The 15,549-nt window shown below is 44.2% G+C and overlaps 1 protein-coding gene across 1 annotated transcript in view; it reads left to right on the plus strand.

The window, feature by feature from the left end:
• Positions 1-5,300: 5,300 nt before the first annotated feature.
• LOC141047304 (uncharacterized) overlaps positions 5,301-15,549 on the plus strand; it is a 51,145-nt gene continuing 40,896 nt past the window's right edge. The window contains exons 1-5 of the mRNA XM_073542363.1: positions 5,301-5,446; positions 5,576-5,755; positions 5,839-5,962; positions 6,046-6,143; positions 6,342-6,432. Coding sequence (XP_073398464.1) covers positions 5,375-5,446; positions 5,576-5,755; positions 5,839-5,962; positions 6,046-6,143; positions 6,342-6,432 — 565 coding nt within the window. The 5' untranslated portion in view covers positions 5,301-5,374. The remainder of the gene's footprint in view (positions 5,447-5,575; positions 5,756-5,838; positions 5,963-6,045; positions 6,144-6,341; positions 6,433-15,549) is intronic.

The raw sequence follows: 15,549 nt of genomic DNA on the forward strand, positions 1-15,549 counted from the left end.
TAGCTATTGCTGCCTTTAGTCCTCCCCCTCATGTATTGCATGATCAGGGTATGTTCCCATGTAGTTTTTAGTCTCTGCGGATTTTGTAGAGAAAACCGCAGGAAATCCGCAGGACAAAGTGCTGCGGTTTTTCTGCGGATTATCTGCGGATTATCTGCGGTTTTGCCCTGCGGTTTTACACCTCATAATGGATGAGGTGTAAAACCGCAGCGTTTCTGCACCAAACAATTGACATGCTGCGGATTGTAAACCGCAGCAAAACCGCGCGGAAAAATCCGCAGCATGTGCACATCTTTTTTTTATTTCCATAGGAAATAAAGGTACTGTACAACGCAGCAAAATCTGCTGCGTTTCTGCAGAGCCAAAAACGCTGCGGAAACGCAGAAGAATCCGCAGCGTGTGCACATACCCTCAGAGTGTACCCACCGGGAGCTTATTTTATATTACCTAAGATGGTGGATAGCACAGGCCTGAATGGATTATGTTTTATCATGTGTAAAGTAAATAATCGTGGAGTAACTCGGCACATTTGAGTGTGCACTAATAACTCAGCACATGGCGGGCGGTGAGGAGGCACTAATAACTCAGCACATGGCGGGCAGTGAGTGGGCAGTAATAACTCAGCACATGGCGGGCAGTGAGTGGGCACTAATAACTCAGCACATGGCGGGCGGTGAGGAGGCACTAATAACTCAGCACATGGCGGGCAGTGAGTGGGCACTAATAACTCAGCACATGGCGGGTAGTGAGTGGGCACTAATAACTCAGCACATGGCGGGCAGTGAGTGGGCACTAATAACTCAGCACATGGCGGGCAGTGAGTGGGCACTAATAACTCAGCACATGGCGGGTAGTGAGTGGGCACTAATAACTCAGCACATGGCGGGCGGTGAGGAGGCACTAATAACTCAGCACATGGCGGGCAGTGAGTGGGCACTAATAACTCAGCACATGGCGGGTAGTGAGTGGGCACTAATAACTCAGCACATGGCGGGCAGTGAGTGGGCACTAATAACTCAGCACATGGCGGGCAGTGAGTGGGCACTAATAACTCAGCACATGGCGGGCGGTGAGGAGGCACTAATAACTCAGCACATGGCGGGCAGTGAGTGGGCACTAATAACTCAGCACATGGCGGGTAGTGAGTGGGCACTAATAACTCAGCACATGGCGGGCAGTGAGTGGGCACTAATAACTCAGCACATGGCGGGCAGTGAGTGGGCACTAATAACTCAGCACATGGCGGGCAGTGAGTGGGCACTAATAACTCAGCACATGGCGGGCAGTGAGTGGGCACTAATAACTCGGCACATGGCGGGCAGTGAGTGGGCACTAATAACTCAGCACATGGCGGGCAGTGAGTGGGCACTAATAACTCAGCACATGGCGGGCAGTGAGTGGGCACTCCTAGTATGAGGCTGCACATTGCTCTGGAGGACACATCATGGGCCCAGTTTTCAGCCCTGTCTCTCGTCTATTGTAATTGTATGTAGTAGAGTGACTGGGATACAGAACTTGCAGTTTTCTGCTCACACACCTATGGCTGCAGGCAGCTTATATTAGACCTACATATTTCTTACCATTTATGTGCAGCTGGTGATTAGAGTCTGTCTGTAACTGCTGTAGAGGAGCAGGCGGCTTCTCATTTATTGTTACAGCATATAACACAGCATTTCCCATCTCTGTCTATTTCTGGACCTTACGATGGGATATTTTCCATTATTAACCTGTTATATACCTTGGTTGTAAACCTGCATGGTTTTCACCCTCACTTATCCCACATCTTGTGCGGTTGGAGGGGTCCTTGAAGTTGGTTAAATATGGTCTGGGGGATCCAATGGGATATGGTTTCCTCCTTTCGGAACTTAATATGGTTCTGGATCTGGTGAAAGGTGGAGGGGAGTTTCGGCAAGGGTTTGTCGGATCCCCAGGAAATTCAAGTGAACATTGGAACCCTTGTGGTTATGGTGCTCCCGAGCTGGTGGGGTAATGGCTGGGAGTAATTGTTGGTACATTTTTATGTTCATTTTATGTTTGGTAATCACCAGATTTTTGGGAGCTTCAAGGACTCCTACCAGAGTGTTAATATTATTTATGCTTTGATGTTTTATGGTATGGTTGTTTTAATAAAGGTGTGAATAATAATTATATTGAAGGAAAAAAAAAAAAAAAGGGATTAGTGTATACCCACCAAGTGCTTATTTTATGTTACTTAAGATGGCGGATAGCACAGGCCTGAGTGGATTACCTGGAGCCTGGTGGTTGGGAGGGTCCTTGAAGTTGGTTAGAAATTGGTCTGGGGGATCCATTGGGATATGGATTCCTCTTTTTGGAAGTTAATATGTTTCTGGACCTCGTGAAAGGTGGAGGGGAGTTTCGGCAAGAGTTTGTCGGATCCCAAGGAAATTCAAGTGAACATTGGAACCCTTGTGGCTATGGTGCTCCCGATCTAGTGGGGTAACGGCTGGGAGTAATTGTTGGTACATTTTATGTTTGGTAATCACCAGATTTGGGAGCTTCAGGGACTCCCTGCCCCCCCCTCCAGCGTGTTAATGTTGTTTATGCTTTGATGTTTATTTTATGTTTATTTTAATAAGAACATGAATTTAAAATTTAAAAAAAAGCAAAAAACAGTTATTTGTTTTCCTTTTAGTGGGTCCTTGGAAGTTATTTATAAATTGGTCAGTAGGGGTAACCATATTAAGCATGGACCTCTGGGGTGGGGTTCTTGGAGTTGACGCTGAATCAGCGAAAAGGAATTGGAAGTTAAAATTCTGGATCTGGCTTTTGGTTACGGCTCTGGACGAGTAACTCTGGACGGGGTGTTACCCGGGAGCTTTTGGTGGTTGGACTTCCCGGAACGGGATGTTTGGTGCCCTCGAGCTGGTGGTTTACGGCTGAGGGTAACGTGGATTTTTAAGTTCTTGTGTTTTTGCCAAATATTTAGCCAGAATTTTTGGGGCTCCAAGAACCCTCCCCTCATGTCCTATAAGATTGTGTATTTAATACTTATTGTAAATGTTTGTTATTTGTTAATAAACTGGCCGCTGACCCCCCCTGGGTTTGGAAGGGTAACTATTTCAGGTATGGCACCCTGGTTTTGAGGGGTAATTATCTCCGGTATGGCCCCCTGGTGTGGAGGGGGTAACCATCTCGTGTATGGCCCCCTGGTGTGGAGGGGGTAACCATCTCGTGTATGGCCCCCTGGTATGGAGGGGTGACCATCACGGTATGGCCCCCTGGTCTCCAGAAGCATTTATATTTTATAGGACTCTGTTAGGGTAAAGTCCCTGGGGTCATGGCAATCATATTTTGCATGCCTACAGAATAAACTGGCTCCTCTGAGCCAGGAACAAGGTTGTCTGGACAATGCAGTTATCTAGTGCATGAAACTGAAGAGCAATGTACCTAATCTGTGTGCCCTTGAGTCAGTGGGAGTGACTAAGGGTAAAGTAATCAAGTGCATTAACATGAAGGGCAATATGCCTATTCCCGATGCCCTTGAGCTGGTGGGAGCGGCTAAGGGTATAATCAAGTGCATTAACACAAAGGGCAGTATGCGTACTCCCGGTGCCCTTGAGCCAGTGGGAGCGGTTAAGGGTAAAGTAATCAAGTACGTTAACACAAAGGGCAATATGCCTATTCCCAATACCTTTGACCCAGTTGGAGAGGTCAACAGTAAATGTTATCAAGCGCATGAAAAACAATTAACAATGGCGTGGCAATTTTATTAATAATGCCATTGTAGACTTTTTCTGCTTTAGGTTTAGTTAAATTACTACTTCCAGATATTCTGAATGTTATTTTATGGTCGGTTATAATGTTGTTATATTGTGTATAGTTTTTAATTACTCCCTATTTATATCTTTCTATTGATATGTTCATCACTTTTCAGGTAGTAATAGTAAGTGGGTTTAAGAAATTTTACTGCACAGCTACTGTAAATAATGGTGGTTTCTAGAACTAAAATCTGTGATTTGGTGAATTATTAGAGCTGGCTACAATACATGCAGTATAATAGTTTTTTGAGGCATGACAGATGTCATTATACAGATATTCAAATTGTAGCTACGACCTTAATTATGGTTTACTTTCCACATTCCCCATTATGGGATCCTCATTGCAGGATGTTTAGCAACTGTTATTTTTGCTGTAGTTACCGTATTATCGATCATAACTTGGTTGCATGGCATCGATAAAGTTAATCTGTCGGAGCTCTGGAATTTTAATTTTATTACTTGTGTGCACAGACTTTCCATAGCATGTAGAAATGGTTGATGGCTTTATTAGGCATGGTTGATGGGGGTCGAGTCCATTTAAGGTGTCAAATGGCCTCTCTGGTGGCGGTTTAGGAGTCAGGTGGAAGTTGCAGGCAAGTTAAGGTGGACTCATTTTAACTAATAGAGGATGTAAAACCTCATGGTGTTGAACAGGCTCGGCTTTGGTGGCCAGCCTCAAGGACGTTGTAATGGTAACGTCAATCAGGGGCGGGCACAGTGGTTAAGCACAGGAGTGAGGATAATAGGGCCATTGGTGCCCTGAAAGTTTACTGGCTCTGCTTGAATGGCAAGCCAGTGCATGCCGCCCCTTTATGGCTGTCTGTCCTGGTTCTGTATGTCAGACAGTTGGGATATCACAGTACTTGTGAATCCCAATGTACTAGCACTTCACCTGACTCCTACTGTGATTCTTTTAATCCTGTGATTTAAATACAGCTGTGGCCATTTTGACAACCAAAATAATGTGTTGTGTATTTATTCTAGTGCCTAGGTTTACTGTAGTTATGGTGGTTTTAAGATGGAGTGGGGGTCCGTCCCATATCCATAAGTCATGTGTGTGACTCAGACCTGAGATCTAACGTGATAGAAGATTACAGTGCGGGGAAGACGGGAAACCTTCATATAGACGGCCGGTGGGGATGGAGTCAGTGATGGACTCTGGACAAATATGTTTCTAGAGCCGTAGTAGGAGATGAAGATGTCGTCCTCATCATGAAGTAGTTATTTCTCCTGTCACATGTAATGAATATCTCCTGCAGTATTGCTAATGCCGATTCCAGTGTCGGTAAATGAGACGAGAATTAGCGTTATGGAAGATGAGTCTATGAGGAACGTATTCAGCTGCCGACTCCGAGGAAGAAACTGCTTGTTGTCTGTGGCCTAAATATATAGGATTTATTAGTAGATGTAAAGAAGGAAACTAAATACTGCAAAATAATAAATCTCATATGTTTCCCAGTAATTGTATTATTACACAGGATTTTTATGATATTACATCGGCTCATCTTCTCATTCAGGTCTCTACAATATCAGATCCTCTCAGTGACGATCTTATATACAAGAGAATTTTCCTGATTTACCCATCAAAGATAGATATGGACAGAGACAAGATGGCGGAGAGGATATTACACCTGACCCTAGAGATCCTCTTCCGGCTTACTGGAGAGGTGAGAGATTCTGATGACGTCACATTACATCATTCTTATCTATGGGAATAACAGATGGACAGAACTGGAGAGGTGAGGACTCTGGAAATGTCTGTAGTGAGATTTATTAATGTGTCTCTCCATAACCAGGATTACACAGTGGTGAAGAAGACCTCTAGTGAGCGCTGTCAGGACCCTGTGTCTGAGGAATGGGGAAGACCCCTGAGCCCAATCATGAGACCTCCACCTCACCCCCTGATCCATGAGGACATTAATGACCAGAAGATCCTAGAACTCACCTACAAGATGATTGAGCTGCTGACTGGAGAGGTGACACTGCTGGGAATGCTGGGACATTATACATTAACGCTATGAAGGGATCGGGGGGATGACGGTATCATTGTATGTGTCAGGTTCCTATAAGGTGTCTGGATGTCGCTGTCTATTTCTCCATGGAGGAGTGGGAGTATTTAGAAGGACACAAAGATCTGTACAAGGACGTCATGATGGAGGTTCCCCAGCCCCTCACATCACCAGGTAATAGACAGGACTAAATACACACGGCCTATAATTATCTGTATGTAAAGAATGAATTCAGTCCCTGTATGTGTTTCCTCCAGATTTATCCAGTAAGAAGACAACACCAGAGAGATGTCCCCGTCCTCTTCTTCCAAAGGACTGTAAACAAGAAGATCCCAATGTTCCTCAGGATATTCAGGTAGATGGAGAGAAGGTGTCATGAGATCTCCCCTATGATGTGTAGATGGCTGTGAAGGTCTTGTGCTCAGTCTTGTTTTTTCCACCAGTATTATATGTTTCATACTTGTGTAACGAGAGCGGTAGAGATGGCAGGATTAGAGCTGATCATCAATGTAACTCCTCCATCTGTCTGTGACTTTTACAATATTTGTTTCAGGGTGAAGATCTGACCCACATTAATACTACAAAGACATATGTGAGGGGCGATCAGTGGTGTAAAGAGGAGATTCCTACATATGACTACCCAGGTGAGTAGTATCCACTAAATGCAGAGAAGTCAGATTCTTCTCAGTCACCGGCTGTGGCTGCTTTATCGGTAGTGTAGTCCGGCTGTATTACCATGATCACCATTTTGACTCTAGACCACAACATTCTCCTCCATCTAAAACTGTTTAAATGACTTTGGTCATTGAAAGCCCTTTTCTATAGACCTTACAACCGGGTAGATCCACCTACCAACTGAAATGAAAAGACGCTGACCGTTACCTGCCAGATCTGTAAACTACAAAGCCAAATGACAGTGTACGTAGAATGTGCTGACAAGTTAGAACGTGACTTGAAGAAAAATATTATGATGGGTCTCTAAGAGAGGGTAATGGTGCTGTTGACTTCCTAAGCATAACTAAAACGTTCTCTACTTTTCTGATGTGGACTCGTAGTAGCTCCAATGGTCCACAATAAATGAGTGCATCTACAGTTTAACCCCTTCATGACGGAGCCCTTTGTAGTTTTTGCGCTTGTTTTTCACTTCCCTTCTTCCCAGAGCCATAACTTTAATTTTTCCGTCAATATGGCCATGTGAGGGCTTGTTTTTTGCGGGACAGTTTGTACTTTTGAATGACAACATTGGTTTTATAATACTGTGTACTCAAAAAAAACGGGAGGAAAAATTCCAATGCTGTGAATTGCAAAAAAAAGCGGAATTATAGAAAGATTTTTTTTTTTTTTGGAATTTTTATCACCATGTTCACCAATTGCTAAAACTGACCTGCCATTATGATTCTCCAGGTCAGTACGAGTTCATAGACCCCAACATGTCTAGTTTCTTTTTTATTTAAGGGGTGAAAAAAAATTAAGTTTATTAAAAAAAAAGAAAAAAATCGCGTCATATTCCACGACCCATAGCGCCTCCATTTTTCATGATCTCTCTGGTTGGGTGAGGGCTTATGATCACCCGTTATTGCATTTTAATGCAATGTTGTGGCGACCCAAAAATTTTAATTCTGGCATTTTGACTTTTTTTCTTGGTACGCCGTTCAGCGATCAGGTTAATTCTTTTTTTTTTTATATTGATTGATCTGCTGATTCTGAGCTCGGTGATACCAAATATTTATATGTTTAATTTTTTTTATTTTTTTTATTTTGAATGAGATGAAAGGGAGGGTGATGTGAACTTTTTTATTAATATTTTAAAAAACTTTTCTTTTGCTTTTGGCATGCTTCAATAGTTTCCATGGGAGACTAGAAGCTGTCATATATAGACAGCACTAGGATATCCACTTCCCAAATTGTATAACCAGCCAATGGATAGAATAATTAAAATATACCTTTTATTAGTTTGTATAAAATAAAGTGCAAGGTGCTCAAGTAACGTTAAACACAACAAAGAAGAACGCATAAATGAAAAAAGCTAGTATTGCCCATCGTTACTAGGTATCCCAATTATCAAGCATATTTATTGGGTACTTGGAATCAATCAAAAACAGCCAGCCTCTTCTAAAGACATAGAATACATAGTTCTCAAGATAGTCTCTAGGCTTATCATATCATAGCATTGGCCGTCTTTTATTGGAAACCGGTGTCATGCCATCAGTATGTTCCCAAATATGGCATACCCGTTTCCCTCTCCTCATCAGGAGTACTATATACTACAGGGTACAATACTGCTATACAGCATAAGACAGAATCACATAGCCTCAGTTATCGCATTTGCTGCGGGTTCTATGGCACATATATAATATATCAGATAGAAATGTATCATGTGTCCTATTAAAGATATAATCCCGCATACCCTCCATATATATCAGCAACAAATCTGAATCCACCAGGTATGCATAAATATTTTAGATAGACCGTCTCTTATATGGTGAGACCAATATCTAGACACCAAAGTATTATATAAAACACGGAACAATCTCACCCAATTAACAGGGGCATTCTCTGATTGATTGCCATCTCCGTGACTAGTAAGCGCGACACCCCTTTCTCCCGACGCGTTTCGTCCAATCTCATCAGGGGAGTCAAGTGGGGTTCATCTGAATGGTGTATCACGCATGGCCGTTCTATACTTCATCCGACATTATGTGTGCATACACTCATGCATGCCTCGTTTTAAATGTTTGCGCCGTGGCGTCTCGGGAAGCCGACACTTCCGGTCCCTGATCCACCTCACATCCTGTGTTCAGGTCGCGCGCATCATCAGCGTGCTCGCTCGACAGAGCGCGTCACACGCTGAGAGCGCGTCTACCCCCCAACTGGGCATGCGCACATAGCGCTGCCCCCTCCAAAGGGAGAATGATATATATACATTATATTATATTATAATGGCGCTATTTAATTGCGGCATCAGACAGCCCCTGTTGCACTACATATGCGCCTATCATTACCATCCATACAACAGCAAAATATCATCTCATGCTAATTGTGGGAGCCCCTTTAGAGTTTTAATTCTTGGAGATATTACCATATTTTGGAGTATCCCCTACTACAATCATGTGCAGGAATTCATATATACGGGATTAGTTCCATATTTAATCAGGGGTTTTAGTTAATACAACTGCAGAATCAACAGACTCCTTCAGAAAAATATCAGTTCTATAAAAACTGGCAGTTATGAAAATTATTGCTATGACAGTACCGACTCACTTTGACCAGATGGGCCTTATAACCACCGAAAAGTGAAAGGGGGTGCCACTACATTCTCCCTATAACAGTTCCTAGACTACCTCTCCCTACCTACCGCGGAGATTGGCACCCTAAGACCTGCGCAGATGGCGTCCCCACTCAACGTCGGCTGTCCCTCACTGCTGACCCTATTAATCCCTTAGCTAGATGAAAGATACAAAGGATAGTTGATCATTAAGACCCTTTGGATATGTAGTTTGTAACCAGAAGACCCATTTTGTTTCTTTTTGGAGGATCATCTGGTCCCAATTGCCCCCACGTATGGGTGGTTTTATTTTGTCAATACCCATAAATGTAATAGCCTTGGAGTTACCCTGATGGTGTCCATTTATGTGGTTGGCAATGGACGTGTCTCTTTTATTGCTGATGTCACGCATGTGTTCTCCTACTCTCCTCTGAAACTCTCTCCTGGTCTTTCCTACGTATTCCAGACCGCATTCACATGTTGCCTTATACACCACCCCTGTGCTTTGGCAATTGATAAACTGTCTGATAGAGTACACTTTACCAGTGTTACTGCTTTTAAAGGTTTTACCTGGGGATATAGAAGCACATGCTTTGCATTTCCCACATCTATGGCATCCCAGTGGAGGTGACCCCAACCATGTCTGGTTGCACGGATTCTGAAAATGACTGTGGACCAATCTATCCCTCAGTGATCTACCTCGATGAAAGGTGACCTGAGGGGTAGGGCCCACTGTATCCCTGACATCCACGTCCATACACAACACTGCCCAGTGTCGTTCTAAGATTTTGCGTATCTCTTTAGCCCCACTAGAAAACTTCGTTATAAACCTAGAGATATTATCCTCCCGTTTCGGAGGTGCATGGCTCAATAGATCTCTTCTGTTTTTTGTCAGAGAGTTTTTGTAGGCTTCAGTTAACACATTCTTAGGATAGCCTCTATCCAAAAACCTTTGCTTTAAATCATCAGCCTGTTCCTTATAATTGGCTGTATTTGAGCAGTTCCGACGAATTCTAAGATATTGTCCCTTCGGAATGCCTCTCTTCAGGGAGTTGGGATGCCCACTTTCCCATCTCAAGAGGGAATTTGTAGCCGTAGGTTTACGGTAGTTTTTTGTCATAAGCTCACCATTCTCATTCTTTTGGACTAGGATGTCTAGGAATGTCAGACTGCATTTATTAACCTCATAGGTAAAATGCAAACCTATCTCATTGTCATTCAGTCCCCCAACGAACTGACCAAAGTCAACCTCTGTACCTTTCCATATGACGAACACGTCGTCTATGTAGCGTACCCACATCACTATCTTCTCGCTGAATTCAGTGAATGTATCATTGAACACTATATTCTCCTCCCACCAGCCCAGGAGCAAATTTGCATACGTAGGGGCACAGGGGCTCCCCATCGCAGTACCCCTGAGCTGGTGGAAGACCTTGTTATCAAACAAGAAGATATTGCTGTTTAGGCAAAATTCCAAAGCTTTCATCACGAACTCATTATGTCTATGGTATTGACAACCTCTTGTATGTAAATAGCTATCAACTGCTTTAAGACCAGCATCATGAGGGATTGAGGAGTATAGTGCTTCCACATCTATACTTTCCATTATCATATCAGTTTCTAAGCACACACCATCTAGTTTCCCAAGAAAGTCGGTAGTGTCACGCACATATGAATTTAGAGACAGGACAAACGGTCTGAGTATCTGATCAAGATATAGACCCAAATTTTGTGTAATACTGTTAATACCTGCTACAATCGGTCTCCCTTTAAGGGGATTCGTGCCTTTATGAATTTTTGGAAGGCAATAAAACGTAGCCATAACAGGGTGCACTGGAATGAGAAAATCTCTCTCATTCGCATCAATTACACCGGCATCAAAGCCTTCATTAATCAGGTTTATTAGATTACGAACAATGTTATTAGTGGGATTACTCTGGACCACTTCATAGTTCTCACCATCATTCAATATTGCCATACACATGGACTTATATTGCATTATGTCCATCACCACTACATTTCCTCCTTTATCTGAAGGTTTAATTATGATGCTTTTGTCCTGCTCCAAAATCTTCAAACTACCCATTTCCTTATTTGTGAAATTATGAAAATTAGCCTTAAAGGTACTTGACAGATTCATTAAATCATTCGACACAAGATTGACAAAGACATCTATCGAGCTTAAATCTCCCGTTTGGGGTGGCATTTTTGTACTCTTGTTCTTTAATTTTGTAAATGGACCCACTCCTCTATCATTGGGGTTCACGTCTCCCAAATGATACAAGAAGCGTACATCCGCCAATAACTCGTCATCAATGCCAAGCTCTGTCGATGTCTTTTTGTCCTCTCTTATAAAATGTTTTCGCCATTTCAATTTTCGTGCGAATAGGTGGAGATCTTTAATTGTTTCAAAGCAGTCATAATCAGTTGTGGGAACAAAGGATAACCCTTTACTTAGAACGCACATTTCAATTTCCGTTAATGGTCGTGTAGAGAGATTAACTACTTGAGGTTCTAAGGGGCGTTGTGAGTGTTCTGTCGACTTCTTAGGGGGTAGCTGAGGTCTAAAAAATCTCCCTGCGGGGACCTTCTATTACTCCCTCTATTGCCACCTCTGTTTCCTCTACCTCTACCTCTTCCCCTCTGATACCTAGACTTTGTCTCAGTATCTGACACCTCCGCTTTCGGAGATCTATTGAGCCATGCACCTCCGAAACGGGAGGATAATATCTCTAGGTTTATAACGAAGTTTTCTAGTGGGGCTAAAGAGATACGCAAAATCTTAGAACGACACTGGGCAGTGTTGTGTATGGACGTGGATGTCAGGGATACAGTGGGCTCTACCCCTCAGGTCACCTTTCGTCGAGGTAGATCACTGAGGGATAGATTGGTCCACAGTCATTTTCAGAATCCGTGCAACCAGACATGGTTGGGGTCACCTATAATAATAATAATAATCTTTATTTATATAGCGCCAACATATTCCGCAGCGCTTTACAGTTGAACAGTTTCAAACACAACAGTCATAAGTAACAACGTTAACAATACAATAATTAAAGCGAAATAAGACGACCCTGCTCGTGGAGCTTACAATCTACAATGAGGTGGGGGGGATACAAAGCACAGGTTTGTATTTACAATGATGTATTTACAATGACGGTCCAGCCATCTTCAGGGGGTGGGGGTTAGATGGAGATAGTGAATGGGCTACACACACACAAACATGACTTTGATTACTGAATGTGATAGGCCGCTCTGAACAAATGTGTTTTGAGCGAGCGCCTAAAACTATGCAAATTGTGGATGGTCCTAATATTTTGGGGTAGAGCATTCCAGAGGATTGGCGCAGCACGGGAGAAGTCTTGGAGTCGGGAGTGGGAGGTACGGATTAGGGCAGAGGTTAGTCGAAAGTCATTTGCAGAGCGCAGCGGTCGGTTAGGCCGATAGACAGAAATGAGGGAGGAGATGTAAGGGGGTGCCGCACTGTGGAGAGCTTTGTGGGTGAGAACAAGTACTTTGAATTGTACCCTGTAATGAATTGGCAGCCAGTGTAATGACTGGCGAAGAGCGGACGCGTCTGAGAAACGATTAGCCAGATGGACAACCCTGGCTGCTGCATTAAGGATAGACTGGAGAGGGGAGAGTCGAGTGAGAGGGAGGCCAATTAATAGAGCATTACAGTAGTCTAGGCGGGAGTGGATCAGGGCGACAGTGAGAGTTTTTGTTGTTTCCATGGTGAGAAAAGGGCGGATTCTAGAGATGTTCTTTAGGTGTAAGCGGCATGAGCGGGCAAGAGATTGTATATGGGAGGTGAAGGAGAGATCGGAGTCGAACATAACACCCAGACAGCGCACCTGCTGTCGGGGTGTTATTATGGTGCCACCCACAGAGAGGGAAATGTCAGATTTAGGGAGGTTAGTAGATGGTGGGAGCAGAAGAAGTTCAGTTTTGGAGAGGTTGAGTTTCAGATAGAGAGCAGACATGATGTTGGAGACTGCAGACAGACAGTCAGTGGCGTTCTGTAGTACAGCGGAGGTAAGGTCAGGGGATGATGTGTACAGTTGTGTGTCATCAGCATAAAGATGGTACTGAAAGCCAAATCTGCTGATGGTCTGTCCAATTGGGGCTGTATAGAGAGAGAAGAGAAGGGGGCCAAGGACTGAGCCCTGAGGTACCCCAACAGTGAGAGGAAGAGGAGATGAAGTGGAGCCAGAAAACAGAACACTGAAGGAGCGGTCGGAAAGATAGGAGGAGAACCAGGAAAGAGCAGTGTCCTTAATGCCTAGTGACTGGAGCCTAGAGAGTAGGAGAGGATGGTCAACAGTGTCGAAAGCTGCAGAAAGGTCGAGAAGAATGAGCAGAGAATGGTCACCATTACGTTTTGCTGTCAGAAGGTCATTGGTCACTTTGATGAGTGCAGTTTCTGTCGAATGTAGGGGGCGGAAACCGGACTGTGAAGGGTCTAGGAGGGAGTGAGTGGAGAGGTAACGGGTAAGGCGTGAGTATATCAGGCGCTCCAAGAGTTTAGAGATGAAGGGGAGATTGGAGACTGGTCTGTAGTTGTTTGTGCAGGATGGGTCAAGGGTGGGTTTCTTTAGTAATGGAGTAATGATAGAGTGTTTGAAGGAGGAGGGGAAAATGCCAGAGGAGAGGGAGAGATTAAAGATTGTAGTTAGGTGAGTTGTGACGACTGGGGAGAGAGACTGGAGGAGATGTGAGGGAATGGGGTCGGTTGTGCATGTAGTTGGACGAGAAGAGGAGAGGAGCCTGGAGACTTCTTCTTCTGTGATGGGAGCAAATGTGGAGAGTGAGCCAGGGGAAATGCAGGGAGGGATGGGAGTCACTGAACTTGGTGATTGGGAGCGGATTTCCTGACGGATATTGTCTATTTTCTCTATAAAATGGGAGGCCAGGTCATCAGCGCAAATGTCTGTGATAGGGGCTTGTGCTTTTGGCCTGAGGAGGGAGTGAAAGGTGTCAAAAAGTTTCTTGGGGTTGTTGGATAGTGAGGAGATCAGGGTGGTGAAGTAGGTCTGTTTGGCGAGGTGAAGGGCAGAGTTATATGTCCTTAACATAAATTTGAAGTGTATGAAGTCTTCTGGTGTGTGTGTTTTCCTCCATAAGCGTTCAGCACACCTAGAGCATCGCTGGAGAAATCGGGTTTGCGATGTGAGCCAGGGCTGTTTCACTCTGTGTTTGGAGGTTCTGAGGGTGAGGGGAGCTACTTGGTCAAGGGTGCTTCTAAGAGTGTCATTGAAGTGATGTACAGCCAGATCAGGACAGGACAAAGAAGAGATTGGGGACAATGATGAGTGTAGGGAGTCTGAAAGTGTATGAGGGTTAATGGCTTGTAGATTTCTGACTGAATGGTAGGTAGGAGGGTGCTGGGGTGAGCGAGGATTTGTGAGTGTAAAGGAGAGAATGTTGTGGTCAGAGAGGGGAAGCGGTGAGTTATCTAGGTAGGAGATTGAGCAGAGCCGGGCGAAAACCAGGTCCAGGGTGTTACCGTCTTTGTGTGTTTCAGAGGTTGAGAGCTGAGAGAAGCCTAGAGAAGTGGTTAGTGATAGAAGCTGGGATGCAGATGTGGAAGTGGGGCTGTTAATGGGGATGTTGAAGTCTCCCAGGATAAGGGTTGGTAGTTCTGAGGACATGAAGTGCGGCAGCCAGGCAGAGAAATGGTCCAGGAAGTGGGTGGGTGAGCCTGGGGGCCGGTATATGACCGCTACTCTGAGGGAGAGGGGACGAAAGAGCCTGATGGTGTGGACTTCAAAAGAAGGGAATGAGAGTGATGGAACTGAGGGGATGACCTGGAAAGTGCATTGTGGGGACAGGAGTATGCCGGCTCCACCACCAGGTCTATTTGTCGGTTTCGGGGAATGGGAGAATTGTAAGCCACCATGGGAAATGGCAGCAGGAGAGACAGTGTCAGAATCCTGAATCCAGGTTTCCGTGAGGGCCAACAAATTCAGAGAGTTTTTCAGAAAGTAATTGTGTAGGAAAGGAAGCTTGTTGCATACAGACGGTGGATTCCAAAGGGCACAATTGAAAGAAGGAGATGAAGGAGTGCAAGTGATATTAGTAAGATTATTAATGGGATGCCATAGATGTGGGAAATGCAAAGCATGTGCTTCTATATCCCCGGGTAAAACCTTTAAAAGCAGTAACACTGGTAAAGTGTACTCTATCAGACAGTTTATCAATTGCCAAAGCACAGGGGTGGTGTATAAGGCAACATGTGAATGCGGTCTGGAATACGTAGGAAAGACCAGGAGAGAGTTTCAGAGGAGAGTAGGAGAACACATGCGTGACATCAGCAATAAAAGAGACACGTCCATTGCCAACCACATAAATGGACACCATCAGGGTAACTCCAAGGCTATTACATTTATGGGTATTGACCAAATAAAACCACCCATACGTGGGGGCAATTGGGACCAGATGATCCTCCAAAAAGAAACAAAATGGATCTTCTGGTTACAAACTACATATCCAAAGG

This window comes from Dendrobates tinctorius, unplaced genomic scaffold, assembly GCF_039654945.1.
Source record: "Dendrobates tinctorius isolate UK_male_01 unplaced genomic scaffold, ASM3965494v1 ptg000126l, whole genome shotgun sequence".
NCBI lineage: Eukaryota > Metazoa > Chordata > Amphibia > Anura > Dendrobatidae > Dendrobates > Dendrobates tinctorius.